General features: G+C 41.9%; 1 protein-coding gene and 1 pseudogene across 5 annotated transcripts in view; both read left to right on the forward strand.

The window, feature by feature from the left end:
* Positions 1 to 312: 312 nt before the first annotated feature.
* Positions 313 to 18888, forward strand: part of APLP2 (amyloid beta precursor like protein 2) — a 71743-nt gene continuing 53167 nt past the window's right edge. For all 4 annotated transcript variants that reach the window (XM_002754583.6, XM_009007115.4, XM_009007116.4 and 1 more), the window contains exon 1: positions 313 to 503. In XM_002754583.6, coding sequence (XP_002754629.3) covers positions 399 to 503 — 105 coding nt within the window. In that variant the 5' untranslated portion in view covers positions 313 to 398. The remainder of the gene's footprint in view (positions 504 to 18888) is intronic.
* Positions 11794 to 13226, forward strand: LOC100415027 (elongation factor 1-gamma pseudogene; annotated as a pseudogene). The gene has a single exon (XR_013523137.1). The product of XR_013523137.1 is annotated as an elongation factor 1-gamma pseudogene (transcript).

Genomic DNA, 18888 nt, shown 5'->3' on the forward strand with positions numbered 1-18888 from the left:
GCCGGAGAAGCCCGGCGCCCGCAGAGCTGCGGCTCCGGACCCACCGCGCGCACGCCCCCGCGCCCGGCAGCCACTGGGTCCAGAGTGGGGGCGGGGCATTCCGTGGCCGGGGGCGGGGCCGGGCGGGGGCGCGCGGCTGGACCGGGCGGGAGGAGCAGGCGCTTCCATTCCCTGATTGGGTCTGGACTGCACGGAAGGCGGGGTCTTGAGGGCTTCTGCGGGCTGGCATTGGAAGCCGCAGAAGGAGGGCATGGTTTTGTGAAGTCAGTTCCGGTTGGTGTAAAACCCCCCGGGCGGCGGCGAACGGGCTTCAGATGCTTCTGGGTCGCAGTGCGCTGACCGCGGAGCCGGTGTGTGTGTGAGCGTCAGAGCCGAGCGTTAGAGCGACCCGGCGAGGGATGGCGGCCACCGGGACCGCAGCCGCCGCAGCCACGGGCAGGCTCCTGCTTCTGCTGTTGGTGGGGCTCACGGCGCCCGCCTCGGCGCTGGCTGGCTATATCGAGGTGGGGACCGGAGTGAACGCTGGAGCGTCGTCTCCTTCGCTCGCTGGGGGAGCGCGGCCTGCGGGCGGGCTGCGGGAACCGAGGCGGGGCGGGCCGGGGGCGCGGCGCAGGGGGTCCGGCGCTGCGGCGGGTCTGGCGCGCCCTCCCCCGCCGGCCCCTGCTTGGTGCAGTGCTTAGCGCTGGAGGTCGGGCTGCCTCCGCCGCCGCAGAGGCCAAATGAAAGACGTCGAGGCTGCGGGGGGCGGCGGGCCGCCTCGGCCGTCCCAGCCCCCAACCCGCCCGCGGCGCCGCCAGCTCCTCCGTGGACCCCGCGCCACCCGGGTGCTCGCCCCGCCTTTCCCCGGGAGAATTCGAGCCTTTGCCTGGGCGCTCCCCTCCCGACGGAGCCCGCGGTTCGGCTCTCTTCAGGGGCGGCCCCTCGCGGACCTCGTACGCTCGGTGGCGCGGCTCCGGGCCTCCTACCTGGGAGCGGCGGACTTCGCTTTTGTTGCCAGGTGGACGCGGCCCCGGCCTCCGTGCGCTGCGGGGATGCTGCGACCCCTGGGAGAGCTCCCGTGCCTGGCCGCCCGCTGCTCCCTCTGCCGCCCGGGGCCGGGGCGCGGACGCGCATTTTTAGTGGCGCTGTTTGCCTGCGTCTGTAGACCGAGGAAACCCACTCTGGATGCGTTGACCGCTTTCGTGAGGGTTTCAGTGAGCAGCGAAGGTGCCAGCGAATGCATGTAAACTGGAAAAATTGTCCTCGTCGGTGTCAGACTTCCAGCAGTGGTTGTGCTTCGAGGTCGCCTCCTGAGCATCCTCTATGCGAGGAGGCGAAGCGGCGGGGCGGCCGCGGGAGGTGTCTGGGTCGGGGTCGGGGGCGGCAGGGTCTAAGGGGTCTTCGGCGCGGGCCGGAGCGGGCCGCCTTGAAGAAGTTCTGCTGTGGTCGAGGGAGACAGCGGTCTAGATCTTTACTTCCCTTCTCGAAATAGTGCTTGAACTGCTGGAGTGGAATTTGTAGTTCTGGTGTCGTTTAATCTCCCTCATCGCTCTTTTAAAAATTATAGTTGGTTTTCGCGTACTTAGTTAATTTCAGAGAGACCTGAAGACTGGATTTGATTAAATAGGCATTAACTGATAACTTTCTTTTAAAGACCTCAGGTTTAGAATGTGTTTACTGCTACAGAATGTTCAAGTATTTCCACGGGTAAAATAAATTTAATAAAAAACGTCTCTGATGGAACGGCTTAAAACCTTTGTATTCATCCTGCTTAAAGCTTTTTGTGACTGTGAGGGTAAGAAAGGAGTTCAGCTTTGAGAAACAGTAAATGTTTATCTACAGAGGATTTTAGATTACGATTGAGTCTCCACACAATGGTCAGAGTTGTATCTGTGATTCCTGATATGATGTCGAATGAAAACAGCTAGGTGAGTGAGATGGGGGAGGGGGGAGAAAAAGGATTTTATATGGAAGATGGGACTTCATTAGTGGATCAAGTGTCAGAACCCATCGTTCACACCCGCACCCCACTTCCCACTGGTATGAGTAATTTCAAGCATTAGTGAATTCACAGTAAAGGACTCAGCAGTTTTAAGTAATGCGTTAATACTTGTGCAGCGATAAAAAAAAAAAAAAAAATACCAGAATTCATTGTTGTGAATTAAATTTGATTGTTAGCCACAATGTTGCTCAGTTGAAAAGTATGGCTGAACAAAGTAGGAATTAGACATTTCTGGCAAATGGTTTTCTGGTAACTCCTGTTCTTTGAAGCTGTATTTTTGCTCATACTGACTAAACAATCTTTCAAGGGGCCATTTGTCAAGCTAGCAAAATTTATATTCATATGAATATCATTTGATTTTGTTTATTTGTTGTCAGGCAAGGGACTGCGGAAGCTTAATTTAGATGAGAATGGCCTAAATCAGGATGTCTTTGGGAAGGCCCTGATTGAGATTAGCCAAAGGGATTCTGGCCAAATCCCTCATCAAGTTGCTTGGCACAGAATTATTGATTGGCAGATCTTTAGTGTTGCTTGATGTTGACTGAATTAATCTCTTACACCTGTTTAAAAAGAAAAAACTCACCTCTGGACTCAGGGTCACTTCCTCTCTTAAATCCGAGACATATTCTACTGTGTGCGTGCTCCCATTTGGGACTGAGACCAGTATTGTGCTGGAACCCCGCGTACTATGCAGTAGATGACTAGGCTCCTGAGAATCAGAACTTGAGTTTGTTCTGCTACATTTGAAAGGAAGAAGGCGATTTGGTTGCCAATTTTCAGGAAACTCAAACCCAAATTAAAGGATGACAACTGAGGCAGAGTAGAGAAGTCTTTGTGTTGGTATTTCTGACGTGTGGTATGGGAGATGTCTAACTGTACCTTGGAGAGAAACCTTGGTGTGCTTCTGATAGGAATATTGGTTTTGTTTGTTTGGTTTTGTTTGTTTGGTTTTGTTTGTTTGTTTAAGATGGAGTCTCGCTGTGTTGCCCAGGCTGGAGTCCAACGTCGGTATCTCGGCTCACTGCGGCCTCCGCCTTCCGGGTTCAAGTGATTCTCCTGCTTCAGCCTCCCGAGTAGCTGGGTTTACAGGTGCCTGCCACCATGCCGGGCTAATTTTTGTATGTTTAGTAGAGATGGGGTTTCACCATGTTGGCCAGGCTGTCTCGAACACCTGACGCTTTGGCCTTTGAAAGTGCTGAGATTACAGGTGTGAGCCATGGTGCCTGGCCCATTATTTTTATCATAACTATGTTTTAAAAATCTTTTGATAAATATGATAAGCTTAAGTTTTATCAATTAGTTCCTCCTTTTGTAGAGGGAATTTGTTTTACTGTCTAAAGCCCGGCCTTCCCAGAGTGTAGCCACAAACCACATGTGGTTATTTAGCCTGTAGGGTGACTAGTGGGACTGAGCAGTGAATTTTTCATTTTATTCAATTTTAGTTAATCTAAGTTTACATTTAAAAACTGAATCAGTGGTTGGAAAACTTTTAAACAATTTGGTTATGTGAATCTACTTTTTAAACTACATTTTATGAAATCTAAATGTAGATCAAGTATTTCCTATGAAAATTTAGCTTCTGAATTGAGATGTATTGGAAGTATAAAATGCACACCAGAGTTTGAAGATTCAGTATAAAAACCCCTCAGTTTTTATATTGCCAAATTGAAACAAAAATACTGTAGACATGGACCGAAACAAAACATTAAAATTATTTTCACCTGTTTCTTTGAACTCTAATATGGCTCCTAGGGTATTGAATACTATGTATGTGACTCACGTTGTATTTCTGCCAGACGGTGCTGATTTAAATTTTTGTTTAAAGTTGGTCCTGCATATGTTTTTATTAGCACAGTTTTTGAATATGTTCCCTTGCTTAAAGTTGGCCCAATATGATCTTAAGTATTTTGGTTAGAGCAATTTTTCATGTATTGGTTTTTAAACTTTTTCAATTAAAAATATTTTACTTAGAAATAACTTTCCTTGCTGGGCACCATGGCATATGCCTGTAATCCGAGCAATTTGGGAGGCTAAGACGGGCAGATCACGAGGTCAGGAGTTTGAGACCAGCCTGACCAACATGGTGAAATCCTGTCTATACTACAAATACAAAAATTAGTTGGACTTGGTGGCGCATACTGCATTCCATCCTGGGCGTCAGAGCAACAAGAATCTGTCTCAAAAAAAAAAAAATAATAATAACTTTAATCGTATGAAAAATGGAAAAATTGTGCAATTCTCATACCCTTTACTCAGATTCACCAGTTGTTAACATTTCTTCTATTCAGCATTTGCTTTATCATTCATTCTATTATTTTTTATTTTTTGCCAAATTATTTGAAAGTAAGTTGCATTCGTCATCCCTTTTACCTCTGAGAACTTCAGTATATACTAAGAGCCAAAGACATTGTCTTATGTAGCCTTAGTACAGTTATCAACCTAGTGAAATTTAACACTGATACAATACTTGGATCATATCTGCTGTCTGTTTTCTAGTTTGTTTTTTGACCCAATCATGTTCTTTATAGCATTTGAAAATGTGTTTTTTTTTTTTTTTTTTTGAGATGGAGTCTTGCTCTGTCGCTCAGGGTGTAGTGCAGTGGTGCGATCTTGGCTCACAGCAACCTCCACCTCCTGGGTTCAAGCAATTCTCCTGCCTTAGCTTCCTGAGTAGCTGGGATTACAGGCATGCGCCACCATGCCTGGCTAATTTTTGTATATTTTGTAGAGACGGGATTTCACCATGTTGGCCAGGCTGGTCTTGAACTCCTGACCTCAGGTGATTCACCCACCTCAGCCTCCTAAAGTGCTGGAATTACAAGCGTCAGCCACCACACCTGGCCCCTTTCAAGATTGTTTAATTCTGGCTGGGCGTGGTAGCTCACGCCTGTAATCCAAGAACTTTGGAGGATCACCTGAGGTCAGGAGTTCAAGACCAGCCTGATCAACAAGGTGAAACCTCATCTTAAAAAAAAAAATTGTTTAATTCCATTTACCATTACTAAATTCTCAGGTTTTTTGGATTTTCTTTCTAAAATAACAAGAAAAGTTGTATACATAATACATATTCATTGTAAGAAATTTAAAAATACAGATACTAAATGAAAAATAACCTAAAATTGTATTATCCAGGGAAACCTTACTGTAATGTTGTATATCCTTCTATTAATAGAAGGAATACATCATGTACATAAATTTAATAAAAATAGCACACATTGCATATTAAAGCCATCACTTGGCAATTATTACTTTGGATTGTGCTAAAATGAACTATTCAATGAAAATAATGTTTTCTGTGTGACAAAAAGTAGGGGTAAATCTTTGTACAGTAATTGTAGTTTTCATTGAAGGGCCAGTTGATAGAGAATTCTAAATTGCCTATAATTCAATTTTCATGGGTTGGTTTTTAGTGAGATAAGCTAGATTACCTTGAAGCTTAATTACATTTAGTGTATTGTACCTTGATTTATGGCCTAAGATGGAAAGTGGACCACATAGGCACATTCAAGTAGAAATGAGTTCCCATCCTTTGTGTCAAGTACAACTAATAATCGCTTTTGCTGAGGGAATTTTTCTTATATATGCATCATAAAGTCTTTATTTTTATTTTTTGAGACAGCTTCTCATTCTTACTGAGGCTGGATTGCAGTGGCACAGTCATAGCTCACTGCAGCCCCAAACTCCTGGGCTCAAGTGATCCTCCTGCCTCAGCCTCCCAAGTAGCTAGGAGTACAGTGCATGCCACCACACTCAGCTAAGATCTTTTTTTCAAAATGAGGTCTTTTAAAACATAACTGTAATCTATTTTTTTAAAGGTGAAGATTAGAAAATGATTTTTCATTTGTAATTCATCCTACTAGTATTTATTAAACCCCTGCTCCATGGTTCTGTGCTAGGTGCTAAACAGTACAGTAGTAAAAACAAATGTGGATAGTGCTTTTTACTGTGTGAAATGCTCTTGTGTATGATTTCTAGGCCCTAACCCCAGAGATTCTCATTGAGTACTTCTGGAATGCTCAGTTTCAAAAGCTCCCCAGATGATGTACAAGGAGAGAAAAACAAAACAAACTCTTTGGGTAAATTATCTACATAAGTCCCTAACAGTCTGGTGAAGTCAGGATTCTTATCCCCACCTAAAAAGGAAGTCAGTAGGTTGGTGCACTGGTTCATGCCTGTAATCCCAGCACTTTGGGATCATGAGGTCAAGAGATTGAGACCATTCTGGCCAACATGGTGAAACCCTGTCTCTACTAAAAATACGAAAGTTAGCTGGGTGTGGTGGCACATGCCTGTAATCCCAGCTACTCAGGAGGCTGAGGCAGGAGAATTGCTTGAACCCAGGAGGTGGAGGTTGCAGTGAGCTGAGATCATGCCACTGTACTCCAGCCTGACAACAGAGTGAGGCTCCATCTCAAAAAAGATAGGGAGTCAGTAGAAGCCTAGGGTTGAACATCACACTGCTTGACCAGGGGAAAGAGTCTACCCATTCTATGTAAGCCCACTGCCCTTTGCTGTCAACTTGGTTCATGTTTCCCTTTTGGGCACGGATTTCTTTTTACTCCTACCTGTCTTTCCCAATACCAAAAACCTGGTATGAGTGTTTCCCTTAAAACGAACTAATTTCATATAAGTTCCAATATATTATGACCCAGTATATGCCAAATGATTAACAGTGACCCTTCGAAGTATGTAATTACGGGGGACTTTGCTGTTTTACATTTTCCATGTTTTTTCTTTTGCATCATTGAGATGATATTCACTGATTTTTAAAAACATTTTGCCCTCCTCCCCTCCCCCCCTTTTTTTCTTTTGAGACGGAGTCTCACTGTCATCCAGGCTGGAGTGCAGTGGTGCCATCTTGGCTCACTGCAACCTCCATCTCCTGGATTCAATCGATTCTTGTGCCTCAGCCTCCTTAGTAGCTGGGATTACAGGTATGCGCCACCATGCCTGGCTAATTTTTGTTTTTAGTACAGGGTTTCACCATGTTGGCCAGGCTGGTCTCAAATTCCTGACCTCAAGTGATCCACCCGGCTCGGCCTCCCATAGTGCTGGGATTACAGGCGTGAGCCACCGCAGGCCCAGCCCTTTTGTGACTTTTTATATTATGTGCAAGTTCTCTTTTTTTTAGTAGTAAGCTGTCATTTTTATATTCTGACCAAAAATTTTAAGAAAAGAACTTATGGCTCCCTACAGGGAATTTTATCAAAATCAAGGTATGGGATTATTTGGGGGAGAGAAGGCTGCCAGCACCAGATACACAGTCGGTGGCGAGTGACCAGTGTGATGGGGATAAGGTTGTGGTCCAGAAAAGAATTAGCCTGCCTTCTTCAGGGCTTACTCCCCTAGTGGTTGTGGAATGGCTACTGAAGTTCCAGAGGACACGCTCTGATATGATAATGTCCAGAGAAGAAGGAGATGGTCTCTTCCTGTATACCTCCTTTTAAGAGTGAAGAAACCTTTCTCAAAGCCCACCAGCGTAAGACCTCTCTAGTGTCATTGGACAACAGAAGTGTATCAGATGCTTCTAGCCAAAGCAAGCCTTGGCAAGGGGAATGGTACTGTCTCCACAGCCTTAGACTTCTCAGGGCCTGCTTTCTGAAGAAGCATGTGGCCAGGAGGAGGAGGAGGAGGAGGATGCAGCCTCCAATCAGTTTGAGCTTATTAGATGGTGATATCTCTTACTAAAAAAAAAAAAAAGAAAAAAAGTTGGGCTTTGTTGGAAAAGAAAGCTGTGGATGTTGGTGAGAACCCAGTGTCTGCTACAGGGGCATTCCCTAGTTGGGAAGTTACGTAGCTAGGGTGGCTGAAAGAAAAAGAAGTAATTTCTTCTGTGAGTTGTTACCTGGCAAAATTTAGGCATCTGAGATACCACAGTGCATTTGTTAGATCGTGGCACTTCATTTTAAAGGGATAATGCTGTCCAGAACAGAATGACTGGAATGGTGAAGAAAGTGAAACATTTGACATGAAACGTGAATGGATTGTAAGGGGATATTTAGCCCAGAGAAGAAAATGTGAGATTTAGTGGTGGTAGTACAGATCATTAATATTTTCACATATTTTATGCTTTGTCTCTGGAAGGCTAAACATGTAACTTGCTTAGGTGGAAGCAGGGTTTTTACTTGGAGAGGCGAGCTGTTAGAGCTCTCTTTTATTTTACTTCATTTAATTATGAGCATTTCCCACATAGGATAGTTAAACATGTAAAAAAAAGACCCTATGTCCAGCCCCCAGTTTTATTGAACCTTAACATTTCTCATGTATGTCTTAGCCTTTAAAAAAAAAAAAACCCACTGGATACAGAAATAAAAACATTACCAATAAAAGCCTCATTTGAACTTTCTGGAAGTAACTTGAATTAGGAGTTTACATTTCCATTCATGTTTTCATTAAATTTCCTTAGGCTGTTATTAGAGTTGTAACACATTTATCAGCACATAGTGTTAATTATTTGTGCATACTCTGATGGTTTTAGAAGGTAAGAATTCAAGTTGCTCAAACTGAAAGTAAAGATAGCCCCTTATTTAGGAAAGTGCCAGCCACCCTTGCTGCTCCTACCCAGCATTGAAAGCCCTTGAGTATTTTTGAGCTTTTAAGTACACAAAAGAAAAAAAAGCTCAGTATATTTTTGTAAATCAAACACTTGTGTAACTACGACTGAAGTCAAGAAATAAGATATTGCCAGTATCTCCCTTTCTTTTTCGCTCAGGAGTAACTGCTCCTCTGACTTTATGGTGATCACTTTTTCTGTTTCCTTATAGTATTACTTGCAGTGCATTGGTCCCTGAACACTGTAGTTCGTTGTTTTTTTTTTTAGCTTCATATAAGTGAAATCATTCAGTATATATTTTTATGCATTTGGTCTCTTTCACTAGACACATTTTTGAGTGCCACATGTATTGAGTGTAGCTGTGGCTCACTGGTTTCCGTTGCTGCATAGTATTCCATTATATGAATAAACCTGAATTCGTTCTGCTGTTGATGGATGTTTGAATTGTTTCCAGTTTGAGGTTATTAAGATAATGCTGTTCTCTCTGTGGTTTGCCTTTTCACTCTCTTCAGGATATTTTTTGAGTAAGTTCTTAACTTAATGTCTAATTTTTTAGTTTTTTTTATTATTATTATGGTAGGTACTTTTGGTATCCTGTTTGAGAAGTCTTTCCTACCCTGAGGATTTAATGATAGTCTCCTATATTGTCTGTGAGGAGCTTTATTGTTTTGCCTCTCACATTTGGAGCTATAATTTAACTGGATTTTTGTGCAGCTGCGAAGTTAGGGGCCATTTCATTTCTGTTTTTTCCACATGGATATCTGGTCTGCACCATTTATTGTCAAGATCATCCTTTCCCTATTGCTCAGCTCAGTCACCCTTGTTGTAAATCAGGTATCGCAAATGAATGTGTTCCTGGGTGTTCTCTCCTATTCCATTCATCTCTTTGTTGATGCTTGTACCAGCTCCACATTGTTTTAATTATTGTAAAATAAGATTTTATATCTACTAGATCAAGCCTTTCTACCTTGCTTGTCTTGAATAGTGTCTTAGCTCTTCCTTTAACCCTTTTCTTTTCACATAAATTTGCCACATTTCACCAAAACAACTACCTGTTAGAATTTTGATTTTGCATTTTGTCTATAGTTTAATGGGGGAAAATTTGACATTTTTCAAATACTGAGGTTTCCAATCCAGGATCATGACATGTATTTTATTTAGGCCCTCTATAATTCTCCCTTCAGTGTTAGGCAGCTTTCTGCATGCAGATCTTGTATATCTTTTGTTAGATTTATTCATAGGTATTTGATCTTTTTTATGCTATTGTAAATATTTTGTTGTCTGTGTGGTTGTGGAAATACAATTGATATTTTCAGATTGACCTTGTATTTAGTAACCTTGCTAAACTTGCATACTAATTATAATAATTTATCTGTAACTGTGAATTTATCTTAGTTATTCTGTGAATTTTGACAGCTCTATTTCCAACCAATCTTTGTAACTTTTACTTCTTTTTCTTGCTTTGCTGCACTGGCTAAAATGTTCAGATAGAAGAGATAATAGCTGGTATCTTAGTCTGACTTCTCTCAGAGGGAAACTGTTTTTGCAATTTATATGATACTTGTAGTTTTTTGGTAGATATCAAACCCTTTATCAGATAAGGAAGAGCTTATATTCTAAGTTTGCCAAAGATTCTTCTCATGAATGAATGTTAGGTTTTTTCAGACATCTTTTTTGGCAAGTATAATAAGATGGTCATACGATTTTAATTTTGATGGTGCTGTATATAAGAAACTTCACGTTCCTGAAATGAACCAAACTTGGTTTGTTTATTTTCTGGATTTGATTTGCAAAAAAATTTGTTCAGGAGTTTTGCCTTTTTGCTCATAAGTGAGTTTGACCTGTAATTTTTCTCTTTTTATTATATGCTTGTCAAGTTCTGATTTCAGTTACTGGCCTCATAAGTTTTGGGGGAGGGAGCATTGCCTTTATTATTATTATTATTTGAGATGGAATCTCACCCTGTTGCCCACACTGGAGTGCGGTGGCATGGTCTCTGCTCACTGCAACCTTTGCCTCCTGGGTTCAAGTGCTTCCTGCCTCAGCCTCCTGAGTAGCTGAGATTACAGGAGCCAGCCACCATGCCTGGCTAATTTTTGTAGTTTTTGCTGAGATGGGGTTTCACCATGTTGGCCAGGCTGGTCTCAAACTCTTGACCTCAAGTGATCCACCCACCTTAGCCTCCCAAAGTGCTAAGATTACAGGCGTGAGTCACCATGCCCAGCCAGACATGTCATTTATACAGGTGCTTACAGATTGATTAATTTGAGGTCTAGGCTAATGTGTGTTCCAGACACAAGTTTTCATTCGACTTGGAGCCAGAGGACACTAGCAATCCAGGATCTTACTCCAAGTTCCTGGACTGTGATGATAACTGAAGCTGAAGTCTGTGGAGTCCTGTCAGTTTCTAATTTATCTTTCTAGATTCATATGCTTTCAGTTACAGACTCCAAAGCTTTAAGTTCTCCAAGTTATGAAAAATTTAGAAAATCCGGTTTTGACCACAACAAAAACAATCCCCCAAAAACCAAAACTGCAGTTTACCTTTCAGGTAAAAAACTATTTTGTTTTTCTGGTTTTGTTTTCTTTGCATCTTAACTTCTCAGAGTAGATTCCCCCTTATGCGTGTATAACTCATTTTTTTCTTCATTTAACATATTGAATAATTTCCCAGCCATTACATACTTTATAACATGTGTATAGCTTTTTTGGGATCACCCTTCATGGTTTGGGGCTTTTGAACACCTTGAAATTTTAAATGTACAACATTCACCCCTCTAAATAGCCATTCATACTGTGGATTTGGATTTGAATACCTAAACTTTTGTATAAACATTTTGAGTTATTACATAGGGATGTTGCCTGCTAGCCATTGGATATTTGCAGTAGTATTGAACTGTTATTTGAATATTTTACTGCGTTTTGCCCTGATTTTATCAGAGTGAAAAAGGAGAGAAAAATGTTTATTTTATTGATAAGAAGCACATGGTGATAATTGGTGTTTTTTTGGTGTTTTTCTAGGTAGAGTTTCTTTGAACTTAGGCAAATACTCAGTGGGCTCAATTATGTGGAAAAAATTAAGGAATGCCGATAAAATACTGGAAATAAAATTTCAAGGGCGTGTTTCCCCCTAAAACAGTAGAAGTAATTGGGATCTGATAAATTATTACTTACTAGTAGCAGAATCCCCAAATAACATGCATACGTTTGTAATGGGTTCATGTTTACAGTTATACACCTTATGTGAAAGTAGAGGGCCCTTTTCTTTGCGGAATCACCATGGCAGCTGGGACCCTGTACACGTATCCTGAAAACTGGAGGGCCTTCAAGGCCCTCATCGCTGCTCAGTACAGCGGGGCTCAGGTCCGCGTGCTCTCCGCACCACCCCACTTCCTCTTTGGCCAAACCAACCGCACCCCTGAATTTCTCCGCAAATTTTCTGCCGGCAAGGTTCCAGCATTTGAGGGTGACGACGGATTCTGTGTGTTTGAGAGCAATGCCATTGCCTACTATATGAGCAATGAGGAGCTGCGGGGAAGTACTCCAGAGGTAGCAGCCCAGGTGGTGCAGTGGGTGAGCTTTGCTGATAGCGACATAGTACCTCCAGCCAGTACCTGGGTGTTCCCCACCTTGGGCATCATGCACCACAACAAACAGGCCACTGAGAATGCAAAGGAGGAAGTGAGGCGAATTCTGGGGCTGCTGGATGCTCACTTGAAGATGAGGACTTTTCTGGTGGGCGAACGAGTGACATTGGCTGACATCACAGTTGTCTGCACTTTGTTGTGGCTTTATAAACAGGTCCTAGAGCCTTCTTTTCGCCAGGCCTGTCCCAGTACCAACCGCTGGTTCCTCACCTGCATTAACCAGCCCCAGTTCTGGGCTGTCTTGGGGGAAGTGAAACTGTGTGAGAAGATGGCCCAGTCTGATGCTAAAAAGTTTGCGGAGAGCCAACCTAAAAGGGACACACCACGGAAAGAGAAGGGTTCGTGGGAAGAGAAGCAGAAGCCCCAGGCCGAGCGGAAGGAGGAGAAAAAGGCAGCTGCCCCTGCTCCTGAGGAGGAGATGGATGAATGTGAGCAGGTGCTGGCTGCTGAGCCCAAGGCCAAAGACCCCTTTGCTCACCTGCCCAAAAGTATCTTTGTGTTGGATGAATTTAAGCCCAAGTACTCCAATGAGGACACACTCCCTGTGGCACTGCCGTATTTCTGGGAGCACTTTGATAAGGACGGCTGGTCCCTGTGGTACTCAGAGTATCGCTTCCCTGAAGAACTCACTCAGTCCTTCATGAGCTGCAGTCTCATCACTGGAATGTTCCAGCGACTGGACAAGCTGAGGAAGAATGCCTTCACCAGTGTCATCCTCTTTGGAACCAACAATAGTAGCTCCATTTCTGGAGTCTGTCTCTTCCGAGGCCAGGAGCTTGCCTTTCCGCTGAGTCCAGATTGGCAGGTGGACTACGAGTCATACACGTGGCGGAAACTGGATCCTGGCAGCGAGGAGGCCCAGATGCTGGTTCAAGAGTACTTCTCCTGGGAGGGGGCCTTCCAGCATGTGGGCAAAGCCTTCAATCAGGGCAAGATCTTCAAGTGAACATCTCTTGCCATCGCCTTGCTGCCTGCACCTGCCCTTCAGGGAGATGGGGGTCATTAAAGGAAACGGAACATTGAAGAAAAAAAAAAAAAGAAGAAAGTAGAGGACTGCCTATTCTATAATTTATTTGATGCCTTTATAATTGAACATGCATGTTTCTTATTTTTCTCTAATGTAAACTGAATACTGTGGATAGCTTTTAAAAAAAAATCATTGTGGCTATATCCCAAATTGGCATTTAAAAGAACCTCTAGAAAGGACTTGATCGAAAGTGGAAGACTTTGTGGTAGTTGGTTCATTTGAGGCTCTTATAGTCATCATTATTAGCAAACATTTATTAAATTGCTATATACAGGGCACTGTGACAAAACAAATACCATAGCTGAAGGCACTATATGGTTCCTAAGATGATACAATAAATAGAATAAACTTTTTCTGTTGGAGAAATGCCGGTCAACACTTTTCCAGTCTTCTTACAGATTTTATTAATTTAGCATTTTAATTGTTATTACTCAAAAAAGCTTCATTTTGTTTTGAGAGTTTTGCTCTTGTTTCCCAGGCTAGAATGCAGTGGCTCAATCTTGGCTCACTACAACTTCCGCCTCCCAGGTTCAAGTGATTCTCCTGCCTCAGCCTGCCGAGTAGCTGGGATTATAGGCACCTGTTGCCACTCCCAGCTAATTTTTTTTTTTTTTTTGAGACGTAGTTTCACTCTTATTACCCAGTCTGGAGTGCAATGGCGCGATCTCGGCTCACTGCAACCTCTGCCTCCTGGGTTCAGGCAATTCTCCTGCCTCAGCTTCCTGAGTAGCTGGGATTACAGGCACGCACCACCATGCCCAGCTAATTTTTTGTATTTTTAGTAGAGACGGGGTTTCACCATGTTGACCAGGATGGTGTGGGTCTCTTGACCTCGTGATCCACCCACTTCGTCCTCCCAAAGTGCTGGGATTACAGGCATGAACCACCTCACCCCGCCTCATTTTTTAATTTAACTTTTGACTTTGTGCTTGTGCTTTTAATACTTCCAGAATGATTTTCTGCTTCTCAATAACGAAAGCATGCTTGATCTGGTCACTAACACATACCGAACAAATGGAACCACATAGGCCCTGATGCTATGTATTTTGTTTTGGACAACCTCCTAAGAACTTCTGGTCTCCCAGCTTGAAGCCCTCTAAGTCTGCCTGGGCACACACCACTGCTTTTGGGACAGCCTAATTTTGTTGGAGGCTGTATTGTAGGAAAGCCTGTGACAGTATGTCAGACTCATTGCTTATAGATAGCATCCCCAGAAGAGGGAGAAAAAAAAAACTTTCCATCTACAGATTTAAAAAATATAGCTTATCTGTTTTCTTACTTATTTATAGTGTTTCCTGCCAGATGTTTTACACATTGGCCACAAGACATAAGCATTTTCTAAATTGAATAGCCTAAAATCCCCAGATCTTTTCGTGTATATGGTAAAATATATATAACATAAACTTTATTAACCATTATAACTTTTTATTTATTTATTTATTTTTGAGACATGGTTATCACTCTGTTGCCCAGGCTGCAGTGCAGTGGCACAGTCATAGCCCACTAGAGGTTTGACTTCCTGGGCTCAGATGACCCTCCCGCCTCCCAAGTAGCTGGGACCACAGGCGAGAGCCATCATGGCTGGCAAATTAAACATTTTTTTTTGGTGGAGATGAGGACTTGCTCTGTTGCCCAAGCTGGTGTTGAACTCCTGGCCTCAAGCATCCTTGCCTCGGCCTCCCCAAGTACTGTGATACAGGCGTGAGCTGCCAAGCCCTGCCTTAAAATATTTTTTGTGGTAAGAGCACTTAACATGAGATCTACTCTTAAATTTTTAAGTGCACAAAAGAATATTGTTCATTGTAGATAAAACGTTATACAGCAAATCTCCAGAAACTTACGCATCTTGCAAAACGAAAACTTTATCTGTTGAACAGCAGCTGTTTTTTCCTCCCTTCAGCCTGTGAAGGGAGGACAGTTCTATAATTTGATTATTTTAGATATCCCACATAAGTGAAATCTTGCAGTACTTACCCTTTTGTGACTGGTTTATTTTACGTAGCATAATGCCCTCCAGGTTCATTCATGTTGTTGAATATGGCAGAATTTACATTTTTTTTAGGCTTAACAATATTCCATTTTATGTATATATCACATTTTTCTTACTCATCTCTCAGTGGACATTTAGGTTGTTTCCATGTATTGGCTATTGTCAGTGATTCTGCATTGAACATGGAAATGCATGTATCTGTCTGGGATAATGATTTTAATTATTCTGGGTATACCCAGATGTGAGATTGATGGATCAAATGGTAATTCTACTTTTAATTCTTTAAGAATCTTCATGCTGTTTTCCATAGCAGCTGCACCATTTTTTTTCACCAATAGCATACAAGAGTTTCTCCACATCCTTGTGAATACTTATCTTTATAAATATATAGCCATTTTAACAAATGTCAGGTGATGTTTTAATTTGCATTTCTTGGGCGATTGGTGATGTTGAGCATCTTTTTGTGTACCTGTTGGTCATTTATGTCTTTTTGGAGAAATGTTTATTCAGGCCCTTTGCTTATTTTCTAAATCGGGCTTTTGGTGTTTTGTGTGTGTGTGTGTGTGTGTGTGTGTTGCCATTGAGTTTTCTGAGTTCCTTATATATTTTGCATATTAATTCCTTATCAGATAAAGGATTTGCATATACTTTCTCCTATTCTGTAGGTTGCCTTATTACTTTATTATTTCTTTTGCCAAAACTTTGTAGAAGCTTTTTAGTTTGATGTAGTGCCATTTGTCTAAGTTTGCTTTTTTTCTTATTAAAATTTTATTTTATTTATTTTTGAGATGGAGTCTTACTCTGTCACCTAGGTTGGAGTGCAGTGGCTGGCATAGTCATGGCTCATTGCAGCCTCGACCTCCCAGGCTCAAGCCATTCTCTCACCTCAGCCTGCAGTGTAGCTGGGACCACAGGTGTGTATCACCATGTCTGGCTAATTTTGTTTTTTGGTGGGGGTGTGTTTGTGTAGACACTGGGTTTTACCATGTTGCCCAAGCTGGTCTTGAACTCTTGGGCTTAAGCGATACCCATGCCTCGGCCTTCAAAAATGCTGGGAGTACAGATGTGAGCTACTGCGCCTTGCCGTTTGTTGAGAATTTTATTATAAAACAACATTGAAGTTTTTGTTGTTGTTGTTGTTGTTGTTTTGAGATGGAGTCTTGCTGCATCACCCAGGCTGGAGTCCAGGCTCACTGCAACCTCAACCTTCCTGGTTCAAGTGATTCTCCTGCCTCAGCCTCTCGAATAACGGGAACTACAGGTGCATGCCGCCATGCCCAGCTAATTTTTGTATTTTTCGTAGAGATGAGGTTTCACCATGTTGGCCAGGATGGTCTCCATCTCTTGACCTTGTGATCCTTCTGCTTTGGCCTCCCAAAGTGCTGAAGAAATCAAATGGGAAATTAAAAAATGTTTTGAACAAAAGAAAACACAACATACCAAAATCTCTGGGATGCAGCAATAGCAGCAATGAGAGGGAAGTTTATTGCAATAAATGACTACATTAAAAGATCTCAAACAGTCTAACTGTACACCTCAAACTAGAAAAAGAAGAATAAGCCAATCCCAGAGTGAGCAGAGGAAGAAAACAATCTGCAACAGAATGAACAGAAACAATAGAAAAACAATAGAAAAGAATCAAAGTAAGAGTTGGTTTTTTGGAAAGATAAGCAAAATTGACAGACACTTGTTTTGACTAAGAAAAACAGAAGACTCAAAATTAGGTATGAAAGAGGAGACATTACACCTGATACTGTGAAAATAAAAAGTATGATGAGACTATTATGAACAGTTGTATGCCAAAAAATTGGATAACCCAGAAGAAATTGTTAAATTTCTAGAAACATACAAACTACCAAGACTGAATCATGAAGAAATAGAAAATTTGAGCAGACCAATAACAATGAAGATTGAGTCAGTAATCAAAAACCTCCCAACAGGCGGAGTGCAGTGACTTATGCCTATAATCCCAGCACTTTGGGAGGCCGAGGTGGGTGGATCACCTGAGGTCAGGAGTTTGAGACCATCCTTAACAACATGACAAAATCCTGTCTCTTCTAAAAATACAAAAAAATTAGCCAGGCATGGTGGCACGTGCGTGTAATCCCAGCTACTCAGGAGGCTGAGGCAGAAGAATTGCTTGAACCTGGGAGGCAGAGGTTACAGTGAGCTAAGATGGTGCCACTGAACCCCAGTCTGGGCAACAGCGAGACTCCATCTCAAAAGAAAAAAAAACAAAACTTCCAACTAAGAAAAGCTCAGGACCAGATGGCTTCACTGGGCAATTGTACTAAACATTAAAGAATTGACACCAGTTCTTCTCATCGTCTTCCAAAATATTGAAGAAGAAACACTTTAATTTTAACTACTTTAAAGTGTACAATTCGGTGGCATTAAGGACATCCACAGTGTTGTGCATCATCCTCACTGTTCATTCCACTACTTTTTCAGCCAAACAGAAACCCTGTGCCCATTAGACACTAACTTTCTATTCCCCTCGATCCCCCAGTCCCTGGTAACCTCTCTATGAATTTGCCTATTCTAGGACTTAAGTAAGTGAAATCATAAAACATGTCCTTTTGAGTTTGGCATATTTTATTTAGCATAATATTTTCAAGGGCTTTTGCATCAGAATTTCATTTCTTTTTGAGACTGAGTAATATTCCATTGTGCATATATACCGCATATTCATCTGTTGATGGACACTTGTGGGATGTTTCTACCATTTTGTTCCTGTAAACAGTGCTGCTATGAAAATTGGTGTACATGTATCTGTGTGAGTCCCTGCTTTCAGTTCTCTTGGATATTTACTAAGAAGTGAAATTGCTGGATCATACAGTATTCTGTGTTTAAATTTTTGAGTAATTGCCAAATTGTTTTTCCACAGTGATACAGTGACTGTACTGTTCTATATTCTCACTGACAGTGGACAAGGGTTCCAATTTCTCTACATCCTTGCCAACAGATATTTACTTTTTTCAAATAACCATCCTAATGGGCATGGAGCAGTATCTTACTGTTTTTATTTGCATTTCTCTTCTAACTTAGTGATGTTGAATATCTTTTCATGTTGACCATTTATATATCTTTGGAAAAATGTTCTAGTCTTTTTCCCATTTTTGAATTGGACTGTTTTGTTGCTATTGAGTTTTAGGAGTTCCTTATATATTTTGGATGTTAGTTAGATATGTGATTTGTAGATGTTTTCTCTTATTGTGCTGTTTGTGATTTCACTCTCTTGATAGTATCCTTTGATGCACAAAATTTTTAACTTTGATGAATTCTAGTTTATCTAGTTTTTCTTTTGTTGCCTGTAGTTTTGGTGTCATTTTTAAGAAATCATTGTGAAATGTAATGTTATGAAGCTTTTCTCCTAAGTCATCTTCTAAGAGTTTTATAGTTTTAGCTCTTAAGCTTAGGTCTTTGATCCATTTTGAGTTTGGTTTTGTAAATGGTTAAAGTAAGGTTCCAGCTTCACTCTTCTGCAGCTTGCTATCCAGTTTCCCTGCAACATTGGTTGCAGAGACTGTCCTTTCCCCATTGAATTGTCCTGGCAGATCAATTGACCATACATGTGAGGGTTTATTTCTGGACTCTCTATTCCAAATGTCTGTCTTTATGCCAGTATCACACTGATTATTGTGGCTTTGTACTAAGTCTTGAAGTCAGGAAGTATGAGTCTTGTTTTTT

The sequence above is a fragment of the Callithrix jacchus genome, chromosome 10 (genome assembly GCF_049354715.1).
Source record: "Callithrix jacchus isolate 240 chromosome 10, calJac240_pri, whole genome shotgun sequence".
Lineage (NCBI taxonomy): Eukaryota > Metazoa > Chordata > Mammalia > Primates > Cebidae > Callithrix > Callithrix jacchus.